This window comes from Magnolia sinica, chromosome 2, assembly GCF_029962835.1.
Source record: "Magnolia sinica isolate HGM2019 chromosome 2, MsV1, whole genome shotgun sequence".
NCBI lineage: Eukaryota > Viridiplantae > Streptophyta > Magnoliopsida > Magnoliales > Magnoliaceae > Magnolia > Magnolia sinica.
Genome location: NC_080574.1, coordinates 4,673,710 through 4,686,201, shown reverse-complemented (window position 1 = coordinate 4,686,201; position 12,492 = coordinate 4,673,710). Strand labels below are relative to the sequence as shown.

At 47.5% G+C, this 12,492-nt stretch overlaps 2 protein-coding genes across 2 annotated transcripts; both read right to left on the bottom strand.

The window, feature by feature from the left end:
* Nucleotides 1-9,870: 9,870 nt before the first annotated feature.
* Nucleotides 9,871-10,651, bottom strand: LOC131238020 (coumaroyl-CoA:anthocyanidin 3-O-glucoside-6''-O-coumaroyltransferase 2-like). Its single transcript, XM_058236148.1, has 2 exons — nt 10,503-10,651; nt 9,871-10,306 (listed from the first exon to the last, which is right to left on the bottom strand). Exons 1-2 carry the CDS (start codon nt 10,649-10,651, stop codon nt 9,871-9,873), a joined length of 585 nt encoding a protein of 194 aa, XP_058092131.1.
* Nucleotides 10,652-10,714: 63 nt separating this feature from the next.
* LOC131238019 (phenolic glucoside malonyltransferase 1-like) lies at nt 10,715-11,134 on the bottom strand. Its single transcript, XM_058236147.1, has one exon. It carries the CDS (start codon nt 11,132-11,134, stop codon nt 10,715-10,717), a length of 420 nt encoding a protein of 139 aa, XP_058092130.1.
* Nucleotides 11,135-12,492: the final 1,358 nt, after the last annotated feature.

The window sequence follows — 12,492 nt, the reverse complement described above, 5'->3', positions numbered from 1 at the left end:
GCGATCCGGAGCTTCATCCCCGCCCAAAATATCGTCGCCTCATGTCGCGGTACATCTTCGTCGAGCCGGGATGGATAGAAAACCGCGATCGATGTGCCTCGGCCATAAGATCTCGGCGTAGCTCGGAATATCCGGACACATAATCGGCCTCTGGCGAAGTCCACCATCCGTACCAATCCGCTAACTGACCGACTCTCGAGATCCGCCTCGCTCGGTAATCCTGTGACATGCTGCCGCTAAGCCTCAATCACCCTTGCGACAAGAGAGGGTTGAATCGCAAGGCTCATAACCGCACAATAGAAGACTGCAAGCCAAACTCAAAGTCGTACTCGCTATATCCTCGAGCATCCGCCACTCCTGAATCATCATATGCGCCACCAGGCCTGTGGCTGACGGCTGAAGGCATCCGCCACCACGTTCGCCTTACCCGGTGGTACCGGAGATCGAAATCATAGTCCTTCAGAGCTCCATCCAACGCCTCGCCTCATATTCAAGTCAATCTGGGTGAATATATAGCGAAGGCTCTTATGATCGAAAAGAGCTCGAACCTAACCCCATAGAGATAGTGTCTCCACACCTTCGGTGCGAAGACAACTGCCGCCAACTCTAAATCATGCGTGGGGTAGTTCGGCTCATGGATCTTGAGTGGCGAGACGCGAAGGCTACAGGTCTACCGTCTGCATTCGGACAGACCCAAACCAATATGCGAGGCATCGGTGAATACAATAAATCCGTCACTCCCGGAGGGAAGAGTGAGGACAGGAGCGGACGTCGACGGTCCTTTAACTCCATAAATGCTCGCTCACAAAGGCGTCACTCCAAATAAACTCGCGCCCTTCCGAGTCAACCTAGTCAACGGGCCGCAATACGGAGAAGCCCTCAATGAAACGCCGATAATATCCCGCTAAACCAAGGAAATTGCGGATCGGACGTGTTCGTGGTTGGCCCCACTGACGCACCGCCTCAACCTTCGAGGGGTCCATCGCGACACCCTCCTCGTCACCACGTGACCGAGGAACTTCACCTCCTCTGCCAAAACTCGCACTTCTCCGGCTTCGCATACAACCGGTGTGCGCGGAGGGTCTGCAATGTAACCTCCAAATGCGCCCATGCTCCTCACGAGTCCTTGAATAAATCGAATGTCGTCGATGAAGACTACAACAAACCGATCGAGATACGAACGGAAGACCTCGCTCTTCAACTGCATGAATACTACGGCTGCATTGGTCAGTCAAGGACATGACCTGAAACTCGAAATGACCATAACGCGTCCCGAATCTTCTGAATGTCCTCCTCTCGGACCGAATCTGATGATAACCGTAACGCAAGTCAATCTTCGAAAAGAACTGGGCACCCCGCAGCTGATCGAACAAATCATCAATCCTCGGGAGCGGGTACTTGTTCTTGATCGTGACCTTATTGAGCTCGCGGTAATCTCACGCAGAGCCTCAACGAGCCATCCTTCTTCTTCACGAAGAGTACGGTGCTCCCCATAGGTGAATCGCTCGGACGAATAAAGCCTAACTCACGCAACTCGTCCAACGGTCCAGTTTTCGCAACTCCAATGGTGCCATACGATATGGGGCCTTTGAAATAGGCGCAGAACCGCATGAGATCAATCTGAAACTCGGTGAGTCGACGAGGCGGTAATCCCGGAATCTCCTGAAACACATCGGGAAAATCGCAAACCACAGGCAACTGGTCGACGCTCACCGCTAAGGGCTCCTCTATGGCACAAGACATCAAACAAGACAACGGCTCTCCTCTGGGTTCAGCAATGAACTGGAACTGCGGCAAGCCAGGTATACAAAACGTGACTGTCCTCGCGGAACAATCCAATATGGCGTGATACTCGGCAAGCCAATCCATGCCCAGGATGACATCGAACTCGGACATAGGCAAAGCAAATAGGTCGGCAGGCAAAAACATATCCCCAACCAAAACGGGGCAAGACGAGCAAAATCGGCCCAACACTGCAGTCTTCCCCAAGGGAGTCGATACAGTCAACCCCTCATGAGCAGACTCCAACGGTAAACCAGTCAATCGGCAAAAACTCTCGGCCACGAAAGAATGCGATGCACCAGAATCAAACAACACACGTGCAATGCATGCAGATACAGGAAGTATACCCTCCACGACTCCTCCAGATGACTGAGGATCCTGCTGGGCCGCATAGAATCGAGCCTCGAGTCGGGAGGTGCTGTCCCCTCTCGAGCATGCTGCTCGCCGAGGTCGCCGAGGCGGTCGAAACGCTGCCTCTGCTGCGGCCTCGAGGCGTCGTCTGAGCGTGCCTTGCCGCGCGGGGTCTCGGCCTGGTGGAGGCCTGCCTCTCGCTCGCCGCTCACATGACGGTGTCTGTCGCACCGCACCTAAAACAAGTGCCGAGAACTGCTCTGGAGATGGTGGAGGTCTCCCAAAACTCCAAACCCGAGAATCGGCTACATGTCGTCATCTAGGATGTTCGATCTCCTTCTCGATCCTCACATCGACGGCGATCTGTTGAAAAGAGCTTGCCTCAAAAATCTGTGCCTTCCGCACCACTTCCTTGAGATGGTAGGCGAGCTCATGCCCAAGTAACTTCTTGGTGCTCGAAAGACCGGGTAACGTAAGCCGCCTCGAATCGGCGGTGGTCTTCGCTCCTGCATCATCCACTAAATATGGTGCAAATCTGGACAACAAACGAGCGGTGTTCTGAGCCACCGTCATATCACCCTGCACAGAGGCCTCAAACTCCAACGCTCAAGACGATCGGATGCCTGATCCGCACCACTATCCTTGGCAAACCGATCCAGGGAATCATGCCCAAGTCCAAACAAAATCGGGCTGAGCCGTACACCAGTGCTCGGCCTCACCATGGAGAAGAAATATGGCTAATCGGACTCGCCCTCAATCGCGCATCCCATCGTCTCAAATATCATCGTGCTACAACGAGCGCGCATCTCGAGCCACGGTCCAGTATCGCTCACGCACCAAGGCCTCAAACTGCAGGCATCGAGCGTCGGAACTGATCGGAAAGGACGTGGCAAACCGATCCACAAAATCCTCCCAAGTCTGCGAGAACAAAATCGGTGCCGCTCGAGATGCGGCATCCACAGTGCTCGGCTCACCATGGAGAAGAAATATGGCTACATCGGACTCGCCAGTCTCGGTGGAGGCGCATCCCATGCGTCTCATGATATCTCTCTACGTGGGGCGCCATCTCTCCACGGGGTCGGCATCACCGGGAAATCTGCGGGGATCGAGGCGTCGAACTCTCGAAGGATGGGCTACTGCGAGCCGCGTCGGCTGGGCGGAGTCGATCGGGCACTTCTGCGCGCCAGCCTCGAAAGGCGAGGTCCATCAACTTTGAAAACTCATCGGGAAGCACTCACGTAATACGGTCGGCTCCGTACTAGTCCTAGGTGATCCGAACTGGACTACCCATTCATGCGGCATGTAATGTTTTTGGATTCGAGTATGCGATAGCAACTTCCTCACGGCCGCAAACTCACCGGGCTCAAATCTTCGGGTCGATGGCAGAATCGTAGGTGGTAGCTGCGAGAACCGCATTGTGGTCGGCACGCGGAGTCCGATCTGGGATCACGTCTACTCGCTGCCATGTCCTACGATAAGCAGCGAAGGTGCCTATCAACTTTGAAAACTCTCGGAGGCACACTCGTTAAAGGTCGGTAATAAAAGATCGCTAGGTTATCCGAACTTAGGACTTAAATCATTCATAGCAGACATGTAATGTTGTTTTTGGTTATTCCCGAGTTATGCTCTGATACCAACTTCTCTCACGCCCCAAACTCGAAAACCGGGCTCACAAATTTCTCGATCACCGAATCTGGCGCCGGCAGCCTCCGTAGAACCCCATTCTCGGCTCCCAGCGCCCATTCGCCAGGTTCCGATCCTGGGATGCTACAAGGAGGATTTTTAACATCAGTTTGATTCGTAATAAGCATAACCAAAGGCATAACCCACAAACAACAACCAAAAACTCCATCACATTTCCACTATAATCAAAAACTTTACAGGTACAATGAGCATAAGGGAAATACAATGAAGATAGACCAAAACTCCAAAAGAAGATCAGCCACGCGTCCAAGCCTCAGCGCTGCTGCGATCCAACGTCACCTGCACGCAACGGTCGTGCATAAGCTTATAGAAAGCTTAGAGAGTGGTGAAAGTGTATGCTCAAGGTGATAATGTAGTTATGCAGTATCAGAGTAATGCGGAACATGCTGATGAATGCTAAGAATCCCATTAGCCGTACCAAGGCCATGCGGTGCAAAGAATGATGTCGGCCATACCAAGGCCATGCAATGCAAAATGCAAGTCAAGCATACAAATCCTCAACTAAGTCCACATGTCAATACGGCTCAAATCTGGGATATCACCGGGGTCTAGTACACTCCAAGCCAGATTGCCGCCCCATCGCGCGCAATAAGGTGAGTGGAAAAGACCTCACTATCCGCCGCCAATATCGAGCTCAGCTCGTCAATAGCGGACCCATTCCTCGAGCTGGTCAGACTCAGCCTAGCATTGCCCCCTACTCTCGGGCGGGTAAGGCCGCACCCCCTTCCAACCGACCACGACACAGTGGAAAGCGCAACCGTCTGGTAATCGGCACCCAGCGCTCATGCACCCACTCGGTCTAGACGTTGGAGCAACCTCCTGGTACCATAAGGGTTTAGGGACTTTTACCCAGGGATATCTATCGCACCCCATGTAGAAACGATTTTCGGTATCCAATCCCGCCAACCACGATGCGTCCGTGGAGGCTATGGCCCCGATGTCGCTAGGGCGTACGGTGACAATATCACACAATGCAAATGCATGAATCACACTATCCATCATGCAGCAATCTGCGCGTATCGTGCGCTCATGTAGGGCAACACCCTGTACGGAGCCCCTAAACAATCTGCCCGAAGGCTATGCTATGATCAGTCATTTCTCATATCAAGCATACGTATGATGCATATGATCATGAATCATGGAATTAAATATGTTATATGGGGTGGATGATGCTCATAATGAAGACGGGCCTAGACGGCCTACATATTACACATATGGGCCTATCAGTGGGCCCAAGGGAAAGTCATAATGCGGACATTTAACCATACTACACTTACAATGTGGACGTCAAACCAACATTGCTCCCAAGGCACGACTGCCACAAATATCATTTCATAAGTGATTTTGGGATCACACATTGCAATGGACCTTAGGTACATCCATTGGGCCCTTAAATACATCAAATTAGCCAAGTCATATGGGCCTTACATTCATTAAGTGGGCCACACCAATGGGCCTTATGTACATTGCAATGGCTATAACCCGGGGGCTTCAGAACATATCAAATAGGCCTAAGCTTATGGGCCTTACACGTGTCAAATGGGCCTCGACAGTTGGGCTCCATATGAACATCAAATGGATCTACTCACCTGGGCCTTATATGTATCAAATGGGCCTCACCAATTGGGCCCCATGTGCACATCAAATGGGCCTCAACTCATTGGCCCCATTAACTCAAATGGGCCTCGACCCATGGGCCCCTAATACATTAAATGGGCCTCGACCCATGGGCCTTTTATATACATCAAAGTGGGCTTCAACCATGGGTCACAAGTACTGAGGTGGGCCTCAATCACGGGCCTCAACATTAGTAAAAATATATACATATAATATAGTATATAATATGTATATAGTATATAATATATATACATAATGCATATATATAATATTATATGAAATATGATATTATATATATATATATATATATATATATATATATATACACACACACACACACGCACACATCACAGTGGGCCCACACACTCATCACAGTGGCTCCACGTCCACCGTCCAGGCGGACGGTGAGACTAAAGCACTTACATCACTGTGGGCTCCATGTGGGGCCCACCATAATGTTTGTATTCCATCCAGGCCGTTGATAAGGTCACCTGGACCCAGGTGAAGGGTGGACACAAATTTCACCTTGATCCCAAACTCGTGGGCCCAAAAAGTTTTAATGGAGGGCGTTCAATTCACTGCTGTTTCCTACGGTGTGGGCCACCCGAGTCTTGGATCAAGCTGATTTTGGGGTGGGCCCACGTCGGTAGGGGCCCACCATATGAACAGTTTAGATAGATATAGACATCAAGGTGGGGCCCACGGCTCGGCCGTCTTGAAATTTGCCGTCACGCCCGTCCGCCGGGCGCAGCGCGTGCGCAGCGCACTCTCCGACCCAGCGGCCAGCTGCTGCTTTTTTATATTTTTTTATTTTGATTTTTAAGGATTTTGCAGTGGGGTCCACCTCTTGCAGATCTGCTCCGTCCAATGGTTCTTCTTACCTCACGACAGTCAAAACAAGCCCAATATTGGGCCTGTTTCAGTGTATAGAAGTGTTAGAGGGTGTTTTAATGGTGAACGCATTGTTTGCCATGCTATGGCCCGCCTGGAAGTCTGATCGGTCCCATCTTTGGGCTCAACGCCTAAAAAGAGCTTGGGAAGGGAATGGATGGTGTGGATTTAATACATACATCAAAGTGGGGCCTACATAAGTGGACCACCTCATTGGCTTGAAACCAAGGTAACCATTTTGCATCCTCCAACAGAAACGTCCAGCGTCCGGGGACGCTGGACGTTGGAAATACATTAGAGGTGGGCCCTGCTTAGGTGGGCCACCAAGTGATGTTAATGGATGGCACGAGTACTACACATATAAGGTGGGCCCCACTTATAAACGGGCCGAATAAAATACCTACTTCATGGTGGGGTCCAACCTGATGGCCCACACAGCTTCACCATCAAGACCACAAAGAAAATAGAAATAAATAATAGAAAAAGTAAATAAAAGAAAAAAAGGAGAGAGATAGAGAGTGAGACCGTGTGATGGAGGGACCCCGGCACTATGGGCCCTCCCTTGCACTAAATCATACATCAAGTGGGTCCCATTTTATGTGGCCCATTAAAATTAAATCCAACGGTGGAGATCCCTTCTCCACCGAATTAAACGGTCTAGATGACCCTAAACATACAAGAAAATAAACATCATGATGGGGTCCATGGAGAATGGCCCCATCATGGAATGATCATGATGATCCAAGTGGGCCATCGGCCACATCTTAGGGTCCAAAGTGAGATCCAAACCATTGATCGGTTGGCCTCACTTGGCCCATCTTAAAAATATGAAAATCTACCCTATCAAGGCACCCACCACTTGATCTTCTTGCTCCCTTGGCTTCCTTAGTTCCTTGAGCTCCTCTTTGATGGTGGAAGATGAGAAATGGATGGTTGAGATGAGAGATGAAGGGGTGGGAAAGGTGGACCTCACAAATGAAGTTTTCTCACCATGGGGGACTCATACGTATGGTGCTCTCTCTTGGATTTGGATTTTTTGAAAAAATGAATAAGAGAGATAGTTGTAAAGGGAGGGAGAGAGAGAGAAAGAGATGGGTGATGGAGTGATGGGGGATGGTTTGGGTTGAAAATTGTGAAAATGTGTATGGTTGTTGTTGAAATTTGGAAAAGAGGAGTGGTGAGGTGGAAAGAATGGTGGACTTTTGAAAAAGGTGGGGATGGGTTGATGTACTTGAGGTATGGGATGCTTTAATGGTTGATTGATGGGACTAATTGTAGAGATTCCCTCGAAATCCGCAACGCGCGGTGTTTCTTCGGAATAAACGCTGATCGGCATCTTCTTGCCTGGGTATCGGTTCAGTGCGCAAGTCACGGCGTTGGAACCGCGGCGACGACGCGGTCGCTATGATATAACTTTCGGACCAAGCCGACGTCGGTGCGCGGGACCTGACTTAGGATCGTGCGCAAATACCGAATACGGTACGAAGGTTGCCGAAATTTGACCGGAAGGACCGCGGAAGCTAACGGAACAGTACGGACTAGGACACGGGTCTTACACCATTTGCATTTATATCATTGTGCATACATTTTTTGCATTTAGTGCTTTTATTAATTTAATTGTTATGATCATGAACCATGCTGAGTTTTCTCATTAAGCCTGACCATCTTACCTTTTCATTAATGGAAAAGCTGTATGGATAAATAATTAGCTGATAAGTTGGTGCATGAATAAGAAGTTGTGACTGAACTAGTGCACGACACACGTGAGACGTAGTCGTATCTGTCAGGAGAGGAATTGACCACATTTGTACTGCTCCTAATTAATTAATTAGAATTTCATTTGTTGTGATGATTTGATTTATATATAATGAATGGTAGCATCAGTTGTAGGATTTTTAAGTATTTGATTAGTTTTATTTTATTGAATTGTTCTAGGTTTGTAGCAAGTAAGTTGTATTGACTGATGAATGATACCTAATTTATGCAAATTGAATGTTTATAGATGTTGAGAATGGACGAATGTTCTTGCTTGAATCATTTGTATGAATGATTGTGAATGGATCTAGTTGGAATGTAAAAATAAATATTACTTTTACCTCTTAATAATCGTATAATGGAATGAAGTTAGTACACTTTGTGTATGAGTTACGCTCAAAACTCAGCCTTAAGGGTGCATACTCTATACTCGAGTTTCGGGGCGTGAGACACTATGATGTATGTGAAAAGCTCATTTAAAGGCACGATCTAAAAAATGAAACATTTCTAAATCCCAGATGAACTATAATACACCATTAAAAACATTTTGTAAGCCACAAAAGCTTTGGATCGAGATGATATTTGTGTGGTCTCTTCGCCTAGGTATTTGTGACCTTATCAACATGTTAGATGGCAAATAAATATTATGGTGAAATCTATGAAGTTTTTAATGGTGGGGATTCAATCACAACTATTTACTGTGGTGTGTTCCACCTAAGATCTGAGTCAGCTTCATTTTTGGGATCTTACCCTGAAATGAGCTTTTAAAATGGTTGGACGGTGTGGATTTAAGGAAAATACGTCACTCTGATCCCCGCAGTCAGGGATCCCACCCACCTATGTGGATCTGGTGTCTCAGTTAAGCTGCTCGGTTTACGAACTAGGCATATTATGCCACCATTAGTTTCATGCACTTTATGCATCAAGCCATATGTCGGACCGGGAAGGATCTTGGGCAGCCGAATAACCCACACCTGCAGGAAATAAGGTGATCAGGACCGTTCATGCAATGGATCCTCACCAAGTATACCCAAACAAACCCTCATATACTTTAGGTGTATGCTTCAAGAGGAAAGCAATCTAAAAGTAGAAACTGATGGCTAGGATCATTTGTTTGAGAACAATAAGATGGGTGGATAAGATTTGCCTCTCGACCTCTCAAGTGTGAGGTGTTAGGCGATGAACGTCTTGTCTTGATGAACGTACTCTCATTATTTTACTACATAAGATCACCAACGCAAAAGTGGGCCTCACCTAACGAGAGGGGGCTTCCACGAACGCGGATTGTGTCCTACCCCCACCCGGATGGTAATCCGTCCGGGCAGGGCTCTGTGGGACCCATCGTGATGTAAGTGTTTTATTCACGCCGTTAATCGTTTTTCTCATATCATTTTAAGATATGATACAAAAAATTAGGCAGATCCATGGATTAAGTGGACCACAAGGTGGGGATTGAACGTCCACCATTAAAAACTTCCTGAGAGTTGGAGAAGTTTTGGATCAAGCTGATATTTGTGTTTTCACTTCATCCATGTCTACATGACCTTATGAAAAGGTTGGATGGTAAAAAAACATCACGGTGGCCCTTAGAATTAAAGGTTTCAATGGTGGATGTCATTATCACTGTAGCTTCCTTTGGTGTGGTCCACTGGAGCTGTGGACCTGCTTCATTTTTAGAATCATACCTTAAAATGATATGAGAAAAGCGATGAACAGCATGGATAAAACACTTACATCATGGTGGGGCCCACAGAACCCTGTCTGGATGGATTACTGTATGGGCGAGGTAGGATGTAATCCGCGTCCGACTTCCACACCCTTCTCAAACAGAGAAGCAAAGATACGTATTTCGTCCTCAGGCAGTGCTAAACCGACCTTGACCCCACTTTTTTCGTCCCTGCTATCTCCAATATAAAAGCTTCCCACTCTATTAATCGATACCATCTTTGTCTTCCTTGGCTTTTCCCATCTGAAATCCGTTTCGTAGACCTGAAATTTTGGAGACCCGCCAACAAGAACGAATATGTCACCCAACCGAGTCAAAGTTCTGTAAAGCCTATCCCAGACCTCCGCCGTGTCTTTCAATACCCCACTTGCTTCAAACTCCCGAATCGCTCTCGCAATCGCTTCCGAAGCGGGGCCCACCCCATCTTCCTTCGGTAACTTGTTCCTTTCCGCCTCGACATAACCCGCGCTTAGACAGTTCCTGAAATACGTAGCGTGTATCGGTCAGTTGGACCAGTTGAGCACGGCAGTTGACCGGGAAGACAAATTGGACGGTTTTATCCTTGCTCACTCGTGCCTTGACCAAGCAAGCCCACACGTGTGCACACGTCAGCACGAACGTCGAGAAATGGAACGGTTCCTAGCTCGCCTTAGAACGTAGGGCAACGATTCGTTGCCTGAGCCACTCGATTTGGGCCCGACTCAGCATGAACGTGGCTTGAACCATGTTGGTTGGCGGCTTAATGTCAGACGCATCTTTGCTTTGGGCGACTTTGAGTTGCTCGAGCAAGAAGCTTCGCTTGGGATTGTCGAGGTTTCCAACCATGGTCCTGTCGTAAAACGGGAATGACGTGATGAAGGAGATGTCCCCGGATCTACAGATGGACGCCTAGGATTTCATGAAGTGGGCTAAGGTGGAGCCATCAGCTGCGACGTGGGCCACGCTATATCCGATGGAGATGCCGGAATTCGGGAAGATGGTGACTTGCAGGGATAGTAAGGAAGGTAGGTCTAACTGAGGGATGAGAGGATGGAATTCCGTTATGTCTTTTGGGTAGTTTTCCACGAGGTGGTGGAAGTCCGCATTGGATTCTGCAACAGTCAATGAGATTGAATCGCCGTCAATGTAGCGGATCTCCGGTTCCCCCGTTTCTGATGTGTAGGTCAGATTGCCGGCGAGAGGATAGAAGAGATGGAGGGTGAGAGAAAGGGAGTGCTTGAGCTTTGGAAGAAGAGTGTTTACGAAATGGATGGTGGTGTTGTTGGGTTGCTGTAGTTCGTAGAAGATTAGGCGTTGGATGTGGGGCATTTTTAAGAAGAAGGTGAGAGGGAGAGAAACTGAGGCTACAGAATTGAACCCAGGAAAGACCTGACAAAGCTCGCCATGGATGGAGAGAGAGAGAGAGAGAGAGAGAGAGAGAGAGAGAGAGAGAGAGAGAGAGAGAGAGAGAGAGAGAGAGAGTTTTATAAACCTATTTGGGAGTGTGGATTTGGAACCCCTAGATTTGGAACCCCTGGATTTGAAACCCCCTGTATTTGAAATCCTCCCAGTGTGTTTGGCACCCTAATTGTGAATCAACTTTAATCCCAAAGTAGATATGAGAGAGAGAGAGAGTTTTACAAACCTATTTGGGAGTGTGGATTTGGAACCCCTAGATTTGAAACCTCCTGTATTTGAAATCCTCCCAGTGCGTTGGGCACCCTAAATGTGAATCAACTTTAATCCCAAAGTGGATATGCATGGTATATTCACGGGGGTTTGAATTTAATTACTAAATCAACTTTAATATCTCAAATTACTGAGATATATAATTTTTGGCACAATACTTGTAATAAGCCTGCTGAAATATATGTTTTGTCCGAAAATAATGAAATTCCAAGTCTCGGATGGGCCACAAGCACAAGATCATGTCAGAGTGACTAACTAGCAATTTTTTAATCATTGATTTACATGGACAATGTTTGGACATTGGTGGACAATATTTGGACAGTGCTGATTTACATGGATTATGTTTGGATGGTTCTGATCATTATTAGTGGGCCATGTGCCTAATAAAATGATAGTATAGTGATACACATGTTACACCAACAACTATTGATATGATTTCACGTGTAATCCAACCTCTCACTGCTGATTTCAAACCCCCTCGTAGAGGATTTGAAGCCCTTGATTTGAAGCCCTCAGTTACTTTATGCTACCAAGCTACCAGACAACCAGGGATTTGAAATCCCCTTGAATCCGGAAGCGGATTGCGTAGTAACACACTGCCCTTAGCATACTGAGTAAACTCAGTGAGGTCTATCATGATCTATGTATTTTATCCGTTTCATCCATCCATTTTATTAGATAATTTTATGCTTTAAGCCCAAAAATGAAGCATATCCAATGTTCAAATGGACCACACCACAGGAAACAGTTGAATTCAACTTCTACTGTTGAAAATTTCTTAGGGGCCACAGAAGTTTTGGATCAGGCTTATATTTGTGTTTTCAATTCATCCACGTTTGTATGATCTTATGAACAGGTTGGATGACAAATAAACATCACTGTTGGGCCTAGCATGGTTTCAACGGTGGAAATTATTAACCCCACTGTTTCCTGTAGTATGATCAACTTAATCTTTTGATATGCTTTAATTTTGGGTTGAACCCCTTAAATTAGATGGG

Coding starts and splice junctions, on each gene's coding strand:
- LOC131238020 (XM_058236148.1), bottom strand. CDS start 10,651: ATGGTTGGAAACCTCGACAATCCCAAGCGAAGCTTCTTGCTCGAGCAA. Junction 10,307..10,502: donor GCCCAAATCGAGTGGCTCAG/GCAACGAATCGT, acceptor TACGTATTTCAG/GAACTGTCTAAGCGCGGGTT.
- LOC131238019 (XM_058236147.1), bottom strand. CDS start 11,134: ATGCCCCACATCCAACGCCTAATCTTCTACGAACTACAGCAACCCAAC.